Raw genomic sequence first — 18539 nt, 5'->3', positions numbered from 1 at the left:
TAACCGAGGTACCACTGAAATTATATTAATTTGTAGAAATACCAAGGTACCACTGCATCAATGTTTTAAGCCTGACAATATTTATTGTAAATACAAATATATTACTACATATATTCCAAATATTATATTTAAATTAAAATATTTTAAAAAGTAAAAGGATTTCAGCATTATGTTCATATAATAAAAAGGCCTTTTGGTCCTGAATATTGAATATACAAAGGGCTAAATACTAATACTATTACTAATACTATTTGCGGCAACATCTATTAGGTGACATATATTTACACTATTTAATGCATAGTAAACTTTTGCCAAATGTGAGTGTTTATACTATTAAAAAATTGTACATACAGATGGCAAAATCACATTTTGCAAAGTTAACCTTCTACAGAAAAAATGGATTATAGTTTAGGTTAAGGAAGTATGTATAATTTATACAAATCTAAATATTATTACAATTAAAAGGGAAAAATGAAACAAATATTAATGAAGGATTCCTATTATTCCTTAATAAGTAGGTAAATGATATAATTAACTTTTCAAATAGCTGGTGTTTTTGCTTAGGATAATGTGTGATGCAATTCATTTAAATTCTTTACATTAAAGGCTCTATAACTTTTTCTCTGTCACTGTTTCCACTATCTGCTAGTGTTAAAATATGATCCAGTTATTCATTTGTCATTTCACAAATGTCATTTTCAAATAATTCTTTGACTTCCCTTCTTCAATATCTGAAATTCCTTCACCACCCACTGCTTTTGCAATCTGAACGATTCCCTCTGTTTCATTTTCAATCGATAGTGGTCCTTTAAAATTGTACATGATTTCTGGCAGAAGCTGATGCCAATAAGAATTCAATGTTGATGAATTCACTTATTCCCATGCAAGTTTAATCATTTCTTTGCAGTGTCTTTTGTTCAATTCCTTCCAAAATGCCATTAGTACATCATGTTTTCCTCCATCTAGTGTGTTATTTGCAAAGATGTAAACATGCCTGGCATAATAGGCTTTGAATGCTTTTATGATTCTTTGATCCATTGGTTGGATTGAGGAAGGAGTGTTCAATGGTAAGGGGGGGGAACCTCTACATAAGGATGCATTATTTTAGGGCTGGTGCATGAGAATTAGGAGAACTTTGGTTTTGCTGTTCTAAACAATGGCTGACTCCTTTAATGAATGAATTTGCAATTCCGTCATTACAGTGGCCCACACAATGCAACACACTATGGATAATTTAAATTTTCACACTGGACAAATTAAATTTTAAAAACAATTCAAACAATGAAATTTTAATATAAAATATTTTTAAAAAATATCTTGAAAATCTGAAAGGTTTTAAACTTTAAATTACATCTAAAGGGGCATTTTTTAAAAAATATTTTGTGTGTTACCTTTATTTATTAAATATCATGTTCTTTGCACTTAAACCATAAAATTCAGTTCAACAGCAATATCTCAAAATAATTTTAAAATGAGCATATCTTTAGAATTTTCGATACAGAATCTCACAAGCTGGAGATAAAAATGTCCCCCCCCCAGATACCATTGTTTTATCACAATGCAAGAAACATACATACATTCACACAGATTCTTCATTATTTAATTTCTTTAAATATAATACAGAGCAATAGTATTTGGTGACAACAATCTGAAAAGTGAAACAACGCTTATCGTGAATCGATGCAAAATGCCAAAACAAAATTAATAGCCCTTCAGGGCAAATTGCCTCTTTGAACTAACAATTAAGATATAATGTGTATATGCAAAACTGTGTTCTGCAAGTGTGTGTTTGGCAAGGGTTTACTGTAACATGTATCTAAAACAATTCATTCCATCTAGAGCAGATCATTTGTATAACTGATAAAATCATCAAAATTTGTCAGTCTCTAATCAAAATTTCATAATTTTTTTAATTAAAAACTACTGATAATTATTAAATCTGATATGGATGAAAAAGAAGAGAAAGGATGGTACCTGATACTTATTAAATTGAAAAGACAAGAAAGCATGAAAAACAAGTGAGAAAATGACAAATACATATCAATATTAAACTAAAAACATCTTCTGGTGAAACAAAGCTGAAATATTCAATTTCCATCTAAAATTTTAGCTATGCATCAAATAGTTTATAAAATGTGAAGAAACTAACTTCAGGAAACTGCATACAATACACCTCTAACCATTTCAGAAAACAGACTTCATCACACAGAAAAAACTCTTATTATTATATTAGTGAAAAAAGTCTAATTCAAATAATCAAACAATAAAAATTCAATTATCTGAAGAGAATATGAATTCTATATTTTCGCAATTTTATAAACTTACAGAAAATGATTTGTCTAAAAAAATTAGAGTTTCATACATGCTTTTAAAAACAGAAACGAAATTTCAAGATATAAAAATTAAAGGGGAAAAAAACTTTTTGACTAGATTTTGAATAATTTTATTGATTTAAAGAAAGGATCACATGTAGATCCCTTTTCTTCAAGAGCAAGAAGAATTTTGCAAAATAAAAGAACTGGTTTTTATACAAAGTAATGGGCAGAGCAAATTTAGCATGAACATAGCACATAGTAACAAAACTAATGAATCCTAAAAGTGTTCAGAAAGGTTGGATTGGAATAAATGCTAAATGCCATTAACTAAGTACCTTTGTAAATGTAAAAAGTTTAAAGAAACCCAATTCATAAAAAAAAAAAAAAAAAAAAAAAAATACAATTACAATAAAGATCTCATATCCAACTATGATTAGCTATTGAATATTTGTTTATTTTCCCCTTTTCACGACAACATTTGTGTTGCTTGATGTGAAATTCTAACACTTTTATATTTTAATGACTGAAGAAATTGTTTCCAGAATTTAAACTTAAAAAAATCAAAATCATTATTACGATGCTTGGATTATTATTTCAAAGCAACATAATATTTTGAATATTTTCAGAAATTATAAGTAAAATTTTAGCATGAACATAGCACATAGTAACAAAACTAATGAATCCTAAAAGTGTTCAGAAAGGGTTGGATTGGAATAAATGCTAAATGCCATTAACTAAGTACCTTTGTAAATGTAACAAGTTTAAAGAAACCCAATTCATAAAAAAAAAAAAAAAAAAAAAAAAAAAAAAAAAAAATACAATTACAATAAAGATCTCATATCCATCTATGATTAGCTATTGAATATTTGTTTATTTTCCCCTTTTCAACACAAAATTTGTGTTGCTTGATGTGAAATTCTAACACTTTTATATTTTAATGACTGAAGAGATTGTTTCCAGAATTTAAATTTAAAAAAATCAAAATCATTATTACGATGCTTAGATTTATTATATCAAAGCAACATAATATTTTGAATATTTTCAGAAATTATAAATAAAATTAACTCAAACAAAACAAAAAGTACCACATGGCCACAAAAAAACAAAGTTGATATTTTCAATAACAGAAAAGTACTTTAAAAATTTTATTACAAACTAAGGGTATGATGTATGGATGATGCCAACCAATAAAATGTATAGAGGGCACTAACTCTCAGTCTGAGAGGTGTGAAAAGTTTAGTTTCCAAGAGGGAGACCTACAGAGAGGTCATAGACAAGAGGAAGGCTAGTGGGAGCCATTAATGAAAACGAAATTAACTTGCATTACTTAATGTATATATTTCAATTATTAATATTGTAGTTTTAGTATTTTAGAAGCTCAAAAAGTTGAAAATGAAATAAAAGGTAGGAATACACAGTTAGCCTTAGAAGATCAAAAGGTTGAACTTGAAAAACGAAAATTAGCACAGATAAAGAAAGAATTAGAGTTGGAAAAAGTCACAGCACAGTTAAAGATGGATCTCACGCAGATAAAGACATGACTACAGGTTCGGGAAATTATTTGGAAAATTTGATAAAGAGTGTTAAAACATTAACTATTCCTGTTCCGGGAAGATTGGAAAATTTCAGTTTGTTTTTTCAAACATTAGAGAGAGCATTCATAACTAATAATGTACCACAGGAGCTCAAATCTGAAATTTTGATTAACATTTTAGGTGATAAGGCAACTAATATATTATTTTACATTAATGATGAAGAACTAAAATGTTATGAAACCATTAAAAAACTAGCATTAAGAGAATACAATCCAACTGCTTATGAATGTTTAATGAATTTCCAAAGAGCATGAAGCGATCCCAAAGAGTCACATGTTCAGTTCGCATCTACACTGCCAGCAAATTTTCAGTATTAATGTCAATTATGCGAGGTTAAAGACTTTGATACATCGTGTCAATCAATGATTTCTGACAAACTTTTCCAGACATTAAATAGAGAAACAGCAACTTACATTAATATTAAAACAGGAGAAAATTGGTTAAAACCTAAGGATTTAGCTAAAGAAGTTGATAAGGATATTTTTGTAAACAAAGGCAAATCGTTAAACGAAACCACTTTTAACATTAACAAAAACATAACTAAGTCATCCCACTCATCAAAAGAATTGAAATATATTCTGTCTCATATGAGAAGCAGCATGCATAACAATAAATATCCACCCAAAAGACTGTTACATATGTGGAAAATTAATGCAACTTGCTAAAGCTTGTCCACAAAGAAACAAATCGGAAAAACAAAACACTCCTCTGAAAAAGGAAACATCACCCTATTGATAAAGTATTAGCAAAAATTGGATCTTCATGCTTGTCCAATAAAATTTTTACGCTACCACTGCAAAAGGTAAATATTTGCATTGCAGGTAATGAAGTCCCAGCCACAACTGATTCCGGTGCTGAGATTTCTGTAATAAATCCAAAACACATATCAAATTTTTCTATTGAGAACAACTGTAATATTGACCTAATTTCCACATTTGGAGAAACCATCTCAGCTAAAGTGACTAGAATCCCTATATCCATCAGAAATGCCGATAACCCTAATTTATTGAAACCTGTAGAAATATTAGTAGCTTTAACAGAAAAACTTCATATTCCCCACATAATTACACCAAATGTTTATGATTTATTGACCTCTGAATCACATCTGCTTAAAGCGAATCGTGATTGCGACACAGTCTCCATCACAGATACTGGAAGTGATGAGTTATCAGACAAAACAATTCGAAGGTGAAAGCCGCGCTGATTTATTTATGACAGAAGGAGAGCAAAATTTAGTCATAAGTTGCATTCAGAGTGAAAACGAAAGTGATAAAATAAATTAAATGTTAATAAATTAAATGTGGGTCAACATTCGGACGCCAGTATTTTTTAAACAACGGCAAAGGAAATGTGAAACATTACACAATATCTATAAAGACGCACAAAGAAATAAAAATAAATATTTTTTAATGGATGATTTGATTTATCATACTGAAAGAATTTCTAGAGGACAAATTAGTCAATTGGTAGTACCTACAGTTAGAAGGGAACAAATTTTAAAATTAGCTCACGAATCTATTTTTGCAAATCATTTAGGGATAAGAAAAACAAAAGAAAGGATTCATTATTCATTGTATTGGCCAAACATGTTACAGGATATTGAAGAGTACAGTCAAAAGTCGTTAATCCGGTCTCGTCGGGACTTCGGCGATTCCGGATTATCGATTTTTCCAGATTATAGATCATCAGTTTAAATCTCGTAAGATGGCATGCAGAAATTATAAAATTAAAAATATGAAACCCTAATTTATGAAATAAAGAACAATTATGATCTAAAGGGTATCAAAATTCACAAAACAAAAGCTTAATATTTATTTGTTTACTTTATTAAACATTTCTTTCAATGTAAGTTGTTTAAGTTGCTTCGTTTTATGTGATAATACTTTCTCTTTAATTCTATAAACAGACATAATTTCTTGTTCAGTTACAAAGTTTCGCTGTTCAAGTCCTATAATTGCTGTGTCAAGAATACCGACTAATTTGTCAATCGAAATTTTTTCGTTTTCAATAACCTCTGTCACTTTCTTCGCTATCGGAAGCGAATTATAATGACAAGGAATTTTATTTAAATCATATCAAAGACGGAGTACATCGAGATGAAATACTACATTTAGTAAGGAATTATAAGCCAAATAAAAACATCTGCCCTGAAGATAAGGATAGTGCTGACAGATCAACTTCCAATTCATTGCGCGCGCCCGCCGCGGCATTAAAGATAAACAAAATTTAGATAAACAAACGTTAAAGTTTAGATAAACAAAGGATATGCCTTTTTCCCTTTTTTGCAGCAATTCCACTTTTTCTTTGATGGACATCGAAACATACTTTCGTTTTGTAGATCCTTTGGGAGCTCCAGCATTGGAAATTCTATTTGACATAATCGAAAGTTCAAACTTACTTTTATAAAATTGCTCTTACAGTCTGCAAAAAATAATAAGCCGGATCCAATTCGAAGATTAAGGAACAACGGAATTATCAACATTAACTGAAATAGATAATTAGATCATTTTAGCTTATACCGTCCGTTATACATTAAACGTGCACGCGAAAACGTATTCTGTGCTTGTGCACAAGCATATGCGCAGTTGTAAAGGTCTTACGTGCACGCGTGAATGCCTATACGCATGTGTCAACGCGGCACATGTGCAGAAAGTTTTTAGCTTTGAGGTCCGGATTATAGATCATTCCCGATTATGGGTGTCCGAATTTGTTGGCTTTAGTTTTCCACATGCAAATTTTAATCGGAGGTAAGCTAACGTGGCTGCCGCTGATTGGCCGATGACGTCAACATCGGCGGGTTGGCTGAGTATTATATATATGTACACCGGTATCGGCGAATGTTCTTGTTCTCTTGTGTGATTATCAGTTAGCATTATGCTAGTTTTGCTTTCAATCAAATTATTTTAAATATAAAGCCTACAGTGTTAGCTTATTTTATTTATGGAATAAAGCATGAATTTTATTTAGATTAGTATAAGCTTTATTTAAGGGAAGCAAAATATGCTTTGCCTTTATCATCACCACTGCCAACAGAATTAACGACTTTTGACTGTACTATAAAACTTGTACGGAATGTCAATTACAAAGTAGAGAAAGAAACAACGATTGTATACCCATAGTTCCAGTTCAGAGACCTGAATTTCCCCTTGACACAGCGAATGTAGATATAATCGGTCCAACTGAACCTCCATCAGATTGTAAACACAAATATATACTATGTTTAGTCGGCCAACATTCTAGATGACAAGAAGACCCTTTGAGAACAATTACAGCAAACTCAACATGTGATGCAATATTAGAAATCTTTATGAGAACAGGCATACCTCGGGTAATAGTTAGGGACCAAGGCACCAATTTTGTTGTAGAATTAACAAAAGAATTTCTTGCTAGATTAGGAGCAAGTCCTTTAGGTCTGCAACACTAGGACATTCACAAAGTTTGGGATTAGTTGAACGGTACAATCAAGTTTTAAAACATCTGCTTCATCATATCATTAGAAACGACAAATTGGGACAAACACATCCCATACCTGTTATTCGCTTACCGAGAAATTCCAAATTCCACGGGAGTATTCCCATTTAAATTAATGTATTTAAAAGAGGCCAGAGGTTCGTTGTCCGTATTAAAATCGTCATGGTCAGGAGAGATTCCACTATCAATAAAATTGGGTAAAAGTGCTGTTGATTATCTACAGGAATTATAAAATAAATTTAGGAACAGCAGCAGAGCAAGCATCTATTATAGCAGAATTGAAACAAGATGCATATGCAAGATATGCTAATCAAAGAGCGATATATAAAGAATTCAATCTTGGAGACCAAGTGTACCTGCTGATTCCAGATTCCAGTAATAAATTATATCCCAGATGAACAGGACCTGCAGAAATAATATCTTATTGTAATTCAGAATCTTGAATCTTACAGAGTCAAACTGGCAGATGGTACAATAAGAAGAGTACATATAAATAAAATTAGAAAATTTAATCAAAAAGTACAGGCAGTCGGTGTAATATTTGAGAACGAAGAGGAACTTGGAGAAGTCCATCTCACACCCAGTGTGAGTGACAAGTCATTTTAGTGAAGTAGACTTAAGCCATTTAGATAATGATTAAACTTGTTAAGAAAATATGACAACTTATTTATAAATAAGGTACAAATTGCCAAATTAAGAGAACATAAAATAAAATTAAATGATACTGAAAGAAAGAAACCGTATGTTTATCGAATCCCAGAAGCATTGAAGCTGCAAGTAGACAAACAGATCGAAGAAATGTTGTCAATGGGATCGAACGAAGAAACCAGCACTGAAATTTTATACCCTATCGTCTGCATTATGAAGAAAGTTGGTAATCTTTGCCTTTGTCTTGACTTTAGGTCTCTTAACACCATAACAAAATCAGATGACTTCCCTATGGAAAATGCGAAAGAGCTCTTATTCCATATTGGAAAAGCCAACGTGATATCCACCATTGATTTGCTCAAAGGCTATTGGGCCATACCATTAGAAAGAGAAAGTCGAAAATTTGCATGCTTCAAGACACATCGAGCTCAGTATCATTTTAAAGTCATGCCTTTTGGGACACGTAACACCGCTGCAACATTTCAGAGGATGATGAACCAAGCTCTTGCCAAATACAAAGATTTCGCTTGAGCCTATGCCTATGACATAGCAGTTTATTCAAATAGTTGGAATGAACATTTAGTACATCTTGACACCATTTTTTTTTAAACTGTTAGAACTGAAGTTTTCAGTAAATCTGAAGAAATGTTCCTTTGCTAAAACTCACATTAAGTATTTAAGACATATCATCAGTTCTGGCAGTCATCATACTGATCCAGAGAAAGTGGAGGTTATCCAGAAATTAGGTAGACCTCAAATAAAGAAACAATTGAAAAGTATTCTAGGCCTATGTAATTATTACAGAGATTACATTCCACGTTACACCAAAACAGCTTATCCATTAACTGAAGCTCACCAAAAGAAGAGGTCCTGAAGAGCTGTGCTGGACAGAAAAACACGACGAAGCATTCGAGAAATTAAAGAAATGCCTAATGGAAGCACCCAGTCTTTATACCTCTGTTCCAAGGCTACCTTTTACAATTCAATGTGATGCAAGTTCAACTGGTGTTGGAGCCTGCTTACTTCAGCAGAAAAACGGAAAGTTGCACCCGGTTAGTTACGCCAGCCAGAAACTAACCAAAGCACAACAAGCATGGCCAACTATCGAGAGGGAAGCTTATGCTATTATTTGGAGCCTGAAAAAGTTTGAAACTTGGATTTTTGGATCACCCATGGAATTGATAACTGATAACAATCTGTTAACTTTCATCACAAAGAACGCACCACAATCTTCTAAGTTACAAAGATGGGCTTTAGCATTACAAAAGTATGATACTACAATTTCGCATTGCCCAAGTTGAACAATGCTTTTTGTGTGTGCTTTCTTTTGCAGCTACTCTCATAGAATAGTAATCATTTATGATTAACATGATAATAATCATTTATGATTAACATGATAATAATCATTTATGATTAACAATTAGTAATCAAAGTTTTAGAAGAAGTCTTGTAGTAGATGTAGAAGTAACCTGTATAAGTATTGTATTATGTATCTTTCAACTTCAGTATGCATTGATTTGTTGACTTTAATACGTAAGTAACTCTTTTGTTTAACGTCACCATATTTTCTCATATTTCAATAGGCTTCCACCCTATTTCGATCTTGGATGGGGGTGTGATGTACGGGTGATGCCTACCAACAAGATGTATAGAGGGCGCTAACTCTCAGTCTGAGAGGCACTAAAAGTTTAGTTTCTAAGAGGGAGACCTACAGAGATGTCATAGATAAGGAGACGGCTCATGGGAGCCATTAATGAAAATGAAATTAACTTGTATTACTTAATGTATACATTTCAATTACTAGTATTGTAGTTTTAGTATTTAGTTTTGTGTGTGTGCAATAAATGTTTATAAAATACAAGAAGGTGGATTCATTTCTCTATGAGGGGGTGTATGAAGAAAGGGGTGATATCACAAAGGGGAATACAATTTTTCACAAAAAATTAACCATAAAAAATTCAGTTGTTAGCATTTCTACCTAAATTCCTTTTTTAGGCATGTACAATATTAGAGGAATCAACAAAATTCTAGCTCTAAGAAAGCTTAACAATTTTGTTGGTAGAATTCAGTTTAACAATAAAATCCTAGAAATGTAATGATATCTGTGCTGGTGGTAATTTACATTTCCATAGTCATATTCTACAATCTATACCAAATTAAAATCCACATATTAATAACTGATTCATAAAGATAAAATGAATTACATTTTGAATTAATAAACAGTACACAGATTATTATGAAAGCAAGTATTTTCTTACCTATAGCCATATATAAAGCCCCTATAACCACAGGCCAAAACACATACTCTACACTAGCCAAAAGACTTAACTTGAAAACCAATCTTCGGAAAACATTATGCTCAGATTTTGCTTTGATTATGTCTCCTATAAATAAGCATACATAAAAATTTCAATTATTATTGAATGAAATATAAGCTTACATAAATTTATCTGCCCGTTAAAAAAAAACTTTTATTTATTGTTTAAAAATTGGTATCTATTGTTTATTTCTCAAAGACATTAACAAAATACAAAATTCATTTTCAAATGCATTATTCTATGCTTTACACACAAAAATATTCTAACTTGTATTAACTTACATTAATTACTTCCCTGAACATGTTTGACAGAGGGTTTTTATCTGCCCAGGAATATCAAGTTTCTTATAGCACTATTTAAGGCACTTTGAAGGGGCATATGAATCTCTCTCTCTCTTTTTTTAATGGAAAGCAACATGTATTCACATCAAGGAAATCAGCTCAATAAATTTCTTAAACTAAAGGTGCTATGCAGAAAAACTTCACCAACCAAATCTTTTGATTTCAGTCCCATAGAAAATTTGAGAGAAATATGTGACATAAAAAATTCTCCTCCTAAAACTCTAATTTCTTGATCATATGAATAGAGAAGTGGAGTTTACTCCTCTAAATTTTAATAACTTCTTTATTGGAAGCATGAAATCACATTGTGATATGTGTGAATAAATTAAAGAAATTCAGTTACCGTACTAATGTCAAAAGTCTTGCATTAGTTTTTTTAAGCATTTGCTTCCCAACTGAAATTTTATTGTTGCTGATTCAGTTTTATATATTTCATTATATAATTTCATGCCATATATATGTGAGATTTTAAATCCATAGCTTAACATTTTTCCTCGTGCACTATTTAATTTTTAGCCGTTGACTGCACAGGTGAAATTGATAGAACTCTCGCAACTTTGTTTTATGAGAGGAGATGTAAGATGTTGTTTTATAGATATACAATGTTATAGATGTTGCGTTAATACATATACGATGTTATAGATGTAGTGTTAATAGATATATACGATGTTATAGATGTTGTATTAATAGACGAACGATATTATAGATGTATTAATGTTTCATTAAATGTGTTTTGCCTGAACATGAATTGCGATTGCCAAACACAAGAACCCACAAAAATGGTGTCAGAATCGGGATCAATTTACAAGCAACAAATAGAGATATATGAAGCAATATTGCGCGAAGGACGGAATGTTTTTGTTGATAGTGGAATCCATACATCAACTGCACAAATTTTCAATGACACTTCTTTTGCTGTTGTTGATGAAGATCATAAGGTAAAACAAAATATTAGTAAGCCATCAGTTCAATTTCCATTTTCACAGTTTTCAAGTGCATATATAAATTTTAATGATATTGAAAGTCTGATTTCTAATTTTGATGATAATGCGTATAATTCGGTTGACGAATTCATTGAAAACTTTGAAGATGTATCTAATTTGTTAAAACTAAATGAATTACAGAAACTGATATTTGCCAAAAGATCTTCAACTAGCAAAGCAAAATTATTCATTGAAAGTGAAATGAAAATTAATTCGTGGAATGCACTTAAGCCTTTATTAATAAATGAATATGGTGTTCAGTATAACTCTGCTCACTTACATGAATTATTATCAAAACATAAAATGCAGGAAAAAGGATCTCTATATGAATATTTTTCTGTAATTAAAAATCTATGTTCCAAAGGTAATACTGAAAATGCCGTTTTAATTGAACATGTTATTAATGGTATGCACAATTCTACATTTAATAAAGCTATTCTTTATGGTTGTAAAACTTTGGCAGAATTTTCAGGAAAAATTTAAGATATATGAAAAAATTAAATTAGATAAGATAAAAACAAATCCATTAAGCCTAATTCTACAACCAGACGTGACCATTTTGATAGTAAAATAAAAACAAATATTCATTGCTATAATTGCGGAAATCTTGGTCACATGAAGAATTTCTGCAAAAATAAGAGCAAGGGAAAAAAATGTTTTTGTTGTAATTTATATGGACACATAGCTGCAGAATGCACAAAAAATAAGACAAATGTAAACAGTTTTGGTGAAGCAAATCAGATATTTGTAAACAAGCAGTTAAATTATATGCATAAAATTGTATTGATAGATAATGTGATATTATCAGTTAAATTATATGCATAGAATTGTATTGATAGATAATGTGATATTATCAGTTAAATGATATGCATAAAATTGTATTGATAGATAATATTGTGTAAAAGCTCTCATTGATACAGGAAGTGATATAAATATAGTATCGGAAAATATTTATAAAGCAATCGGTTCACCTGGTATTAATTCTTCCCATTTGATTCTAATAGGCTTTGATAATAATAAAATAAAACCTGTTGGTTATTTTAAAGGTTTCATACAAATCGATGATTGTGAAGTTAAATATTTATGTTGTAACTCACAAAAAAATGAAAGAAAATGCTGTTATTGGCAATGAATTGCTTTCTCAAAAGAAAATCATTATAAACAAGAGCAAGATATCTATGAAAGTAGTAGAAGATGAAACTGAATCGAATTTAATGAATGTAAATGTAGATCAAGACGATGAGTTAGATAATTGTTCGGCTATTAATAAAGCACATAGGTCGGAAGTTAAACACTTAATTCAAAGATATATTGCTAATAAAACAGAACCATGCAAAAGAAACAGATGTAGTTGAAGATGAATTAAAGGAAGAGGAGTCTCAGGAAGAAGAAAGTGATGTTAAAAGTTGGAAAGGAAAATTGCAAAATGTAGAGGAACAGAAGAATCCCATTCTTAAAGGAAGAAGAAAAATTCTACCTAAGAAGGTTCAGGAAATCAAAGAGTAACGAAAAAATTAATGATTCCAAAAAACTCACTTCAAAGACTTTTAGAAAAAGAAAGAATTCAAAACCTGAGAAATGTTTTGAAGATAATGCTTTTGAAACAGAAATATCAACAGTAAAACAGGGTAGAGAAACTTCCAGCTGAAGAACTGGATCCTGGTATATCTGGAAATCTTAAAGGAAGACAAGACAAAGGAAGATCTACTAATATTGAAATGTATAGTATTTCAAAAGATGACCAATCTATTTTTTTTAGACCCAGATGTTTACCAATTATAAGTAAAGAGCAACTAAAACAGGGAAAAACTGTTTTAAAAATGGGATTTGGCTGCTCCTGAACAAAAAGTTAGAACTTTGGAAAGAAAACTTTCTATATCAGAATAAACTGTAGAAATGTTACATAAGCAACTATATGAAGCAAAGAATGAAGTAGAAGCTGCAGAATTTCAGAGGAGAACCAAAGATAAAATCCTGTCTGAGAAAGAAAATGAAGTTCAAAATGTTAAATTGAACATGCAAGAAATGCTAGCTTTAGAAAAAGATTGCATGAGGGAAACTAAGGAGAAGAGATTATTTGCTAAACAAGCAGAATTGGAAAGAAAAATGTGTATCGCCAATTGTGAGAAATTCTTAATGTTGATGATAGGGAACATCATGGAGACCTATGTGGTGCTGATGCTGTTCTAACACCATCTAGCATGACTTCAACATCAACTTACAAATCAACTAAACATAAGACAATGTCATATAAGAGGCGTAAATCTTTCCTTGAAGAATCTTCTGTCCCCAAAAAAGATGTTCTAAAGCAATATCAGCTGTTAATTTTATATCTGGAGCAAGCAAACAGAATACTTCTAATTTTCAAGCAGATACTGATTATACTTCTGGAAAAGAAAGCATTAAAGAAATAATTGACGCAGAAATTAAAAACAGTTTTGAAACTTACTGAGAAGAGCTCCGAAAAGATGTGAAAAAAAACAAAAGTTTAAGGTACAAAACGAAAATAAGAAAACATATAACTTTTGAAGATATTCTTCAAAATGTTATGAAATTAATGATTTAGTAGCAATCAAAAGAACACAATTTGGACCAAAACTTAAGTTAAAATCAAAGTATTTAGACTTGTCTAAGAGTGTCAAAATAAAGAATAATGACTCTTATGTTGTTGTAAAAGAAAGAGATCATGAAGGACCTACTCAGACAAGTACATGCGCTGAATACATAAAACAATGGACTCAAGCAGAAGAAGATGTATAAAATAATACTGATTATGACGTTTCCACCTGGAGTGATACAACTGATAACCGAACTGTGATTTTCATCTAATAATGACTTTTATTTCAGTAAATGTTATTTTTAAGATGAAATGAATGTTTTCAAAAATGGTAAAGATCGAAGATATTTTTTGTTTTAGATGAAATATTACTGTTGACAGTGTTATTGTTGCAAAGATGAAGAACAATTAAGATGTTTCCTTTCAATACTGTCCTTAGCACACAATCTTCCTCTCTCCCAGGTTTTGACTTATTCATGATGATGGTTCTTTTACCGAAGACAATGATGATGAAAGATGACCAATGATTTATGATGTCGAGAATAGAATAACGTCGTCAAGGTCGACGCATAGCAGGAAGGCTGAATGTGGGACTTTAAATCCATACCTTAACATTTTTTCCTTGCATGCTATCTAATTTTTAGCTGTTGACTGCATGAGTGAAATTGATAGAACTCTCGCAGGGGCATAGCTAGAGGGGGGCAAGGAGGGGCATCTGTCCCCAGGCACAGAATCCAAGGGGCGCCAAACTGATGTTACGACATTTTAGAATTAAATGTTTTCCATCCTTGGCAAGCAATAGGGGGCGCGAAATCTTCAGTTGTCCCTGGGCGCTGAAAACCCTAGCTACGACTCTGAACTCTCGCCACTTTGTTTTATGAGAGGAGATGTAAGATGTTGTTTTATAGATATACAATGTTATAGATGTTGCATTAATACATATACGATGTTATAGATGTTGTGCTAATAGGTATACACAATGTTATAGATGTTATATTAATAGATGAACAATATTATAGATGTATTAATGTTTCATTAAATGTGTTTTGTCTGAATATGAATTGTGATTTCCAAACACAAGAACGCACATATATATATGTCTGGCCCTGACACAGATGATACTTTAGTGCATGTGTTCCCTTTATTCACATCTGTAAACTCTTGGCACACTGCTTGCATACTTTGTGAGGCCCATGATTGCCATGATCACAGTTTCCACTTTAAAATAGGTAAAACAGACTTGCTTGACAAATGTACTAATGTTGACTGGGAATGGTAAATCTGCCAGACGTATAAAGAATGTATTGGGGCTATTTCAGCACTAACTAGCAGAGGCAGACATAAGAAAAAGTTTCAGTTCATATTTAAATAAGAACTTAACACTGCTTAACTTATATACAAATAAGAACTCAGGCTCCAGGTCAGAAAGCATTTCACTGTATCAGAGCATCTCCCAACATTCTCAGGTGTAACTGAACTAGCCTACAAAAGTATGCACCTATCGCTGGTCTTCTATGCTGTCATGTCCCCAGTGTCAATCTGAGGGTATATATTAGCCAATAGGAGAGCAGTGTTACTTCCGATGTCCATGATTAACATAAGGGGTAGAGGAAAAAACTTCAAGCTGTAAAAGAAAACTAACTACGGTTTTGAAATCAGCATGCCTATTTAACTCCAAAACAGCTCAAAAAGTGAACTCAATAGAAATTGTTATAAATTGTTTTCCAAAGTAAGCATGTACGGGAAATAGGCATAGGTACGATAAACAACTAACATAATTCAGGCTTAACTTAATTAGCATGCCATGAAGCAAGACAAATTTAGCAGAATAACATCTTTAATCGCTAATCTCATGACAAATCACCAATAGTGTATAGCAGATGCTAGCTAAGCTTTATAATGATAGTTACGAATTTTCAGATATCACAAACAAAAAGTGAAAGTTTCCAATTAATGGTATTTGTAAAGAAATGTACAGAACTAGTAATAAATGAAGATGATATAACAGAAGTTTTTCACTGCGATGTTGATGCCCCCAATTATCAATCAACTGAATCTAAATTTAAAAAATATACATTATAAAATTTCTACATGTTGTCTACTAGATTTAAACTGATGATGTATTATCCAAATCTGAATTCCTGATGAGTCTGGATATTGGACTTTGTGGCTGTATATAACATAAATGCAAGTTTGCTAAGTAAACAGAAAATGAAAATATTTATTGTAATTAATATTCTCCTATCTAAATATTGTAATAAATAATAGTAAATGGAATAACAGCTTACACGTGTAAACAATGGTAAACAATTAAAAATATATAATTAGACTAAAAAGACATAAAATATAAATGGAAAATGTAGTTGTTTGAAATGTGAATGAAAAGGCTAAAATAAGAAATCAAGGTATTGAAATAAACAGCAAGTTTCCTATTATTTAGGCAACATTCATAAAAAAAAAAAAAAAAAAAAAAAAAAAAAAAGAACATTAATATTTCCAGTGTAACCGCATGATCTATATGCAGCCTCAAACAATACAAAAGAACAAAGGATGATGAAATCATACATATGTCTTATCAGATGATGAATAATTTCATTTGTTACATTTCTGATTTTTAATAATTCTACTTATCAAAACACAAAAATTTTGGTGATTAAATAATAATAATAATAATAAGGTTGAAAAATCAGAAGTACAATAAATGCAACTATACATTATAGTCTTTTGTCTGACAGTAACAACATAAAAATTATATTACACTACACAACAACAAGTTAAAAATTCTTATTTTAAAAAGACTCGAATTTCTCTCACTACCTCATATAATGCATATCTCAATTACGGCTGGTTTCTTGGCATCTGAAAATAATTTTTACCACTAGTGGTAGAAGCTCAACATAACCATTAAAACAGCCAAAAAATAGCAACAACTGGCACAAATTAATAAAAACATTTAAAATATTGTATTAATTATTAATAGTTTGTAATACAATGTCTTACGCAAGTTAAAGTTTATTTTAAGTTAACGCTGCTGAATTCTTTTAATACACAAAAAATTATGTATACTTCATTTTATTTATATTGACATTTTAAAAAATACATAGGTTTTAATCAGCATGAAATTCTAATAATGGAAAAAAGAATTTATTAATTCAATTTCTTTCACTTATGTCATTATATTCCTACAAAGATATACGGTTAAAATTAATTTTCAATATTAAATAAAATAAATGAACCAAAAATAAAAATTAATCCTTATTAGCTTTTGCTGTGTGCACCGATCAGATAAACTGCATTACTGAAGCTAATGAGCCACTCTGACCATCAGTCACAGTTCATCTTATACCTTTCAAAGGTATAACTTCACATTTATTAAGTCATTTTGTAAGTTTAAATGTAATTTGTTGAATCTTTAATGCTATTATATCCAATTCAAGAAGTGATAAGCCAATCAATTTCATTATGGTGTCTATGTGCAGAAAGAAGTTACTAAAAAAAAATCATAGCAGTCAGGAAGCTTGTAGGGTTAAAATCTACAGAATTTAAAAAGCACCCGAAAAAGTGCAGTGGTGTTAACAGTAATAGGAACAAGGAGCAGTTACAACTACCTCTAATAAAGAAGGTACAGAAATATATAATTATTTGCAAGACAATTCAGCTCCTCTCACAAAGAAATCAAATCAAGCAGGTAAAAAAAGATCTGAAGAACACAGATACTCAAGATAACAGACCAGCACAAATGTCTCTGCCATTAAAATAACTCCAAAGCATAAAAAGATCTTTCATATGACAATAGCAAAATTCTTTTTGATATTTTTTACTTCCTTCAAATACTTTTCCTAATACATATTTCTCCAATAAAGTCTTACAAAAACATTTATTTAAATTTCTACACGGTAGTTTAATTTTAAAATAACACAAATGAAGAGTTATAATTCTTTATGTACAACAATAACACTTCCTGCAAATATTGCTGGATTTCAAAGATTATAAACTAGCTTTTTTTTTTTTTTTTTTTTTTTTTTTTTTTTTTTTTTTTAAAATTCAGAGCAAATTGAAGAAATTCTTTAGGTTTTGAAACAGCAACTAAATTAGTCTGCTCCAATGAATAGCTAAGGTTGAACTTGAATGGTGATATGTAATCTTACATTTAACTACTACATAACCTTTGAATAAATAACTGACAACATTGCAGTTGAACTTGTTTTATTTTAAAATACATTTTCTTCAACTACTTAGCAGTACTTTGATCAATTTGCAATTATTTCATGAGTTTTTGCCAGCTACTGCCTCTTTACATACTAATTCTTT

General features: G+C 30.8%; 1 protein-coding gene across 1 annotated transcript in view; it reads right to left on the bottom strand.

Moving 5' to 3' along the window:
- Positions 1-18539, bottom strand: part of LOC118192581 (transmembrane protein 62-like) — a 98376-nt gene that overhangs the window by 17964 nt on the left and 61873 nt on the right. Inside the window, exon 12 of the mRNA XM_035363578.2 lies at positions 10288-10413. Coding sequence (XP_035219469.1) covers positions 10288-10413 — 126 coding nt within the window. The remainder of the gene's footprint in view (positions 1-10287; positions 10414-18539) is intronic.

This window comes from Stegodyphus dumicola, chromosome 4, assembly GCF_044657685.1.
Source record: "Stegodyphus dumicola isolate Sdum_Otavi_A_Nest chromosome 4, ASM4465768v1".
Taxonomy (NCBI): domain Eukaryota; kingdom Metazoa; phylum Arthropoda; class Arachnida; order Araneae; family Eresidae; genus Stegodyphus; species Stegodyphus dumicola.
Note: the sequence above shows the minus strand (reverse complement) of the source record. Positions and strands in the feature narration are given on the sequence as shown.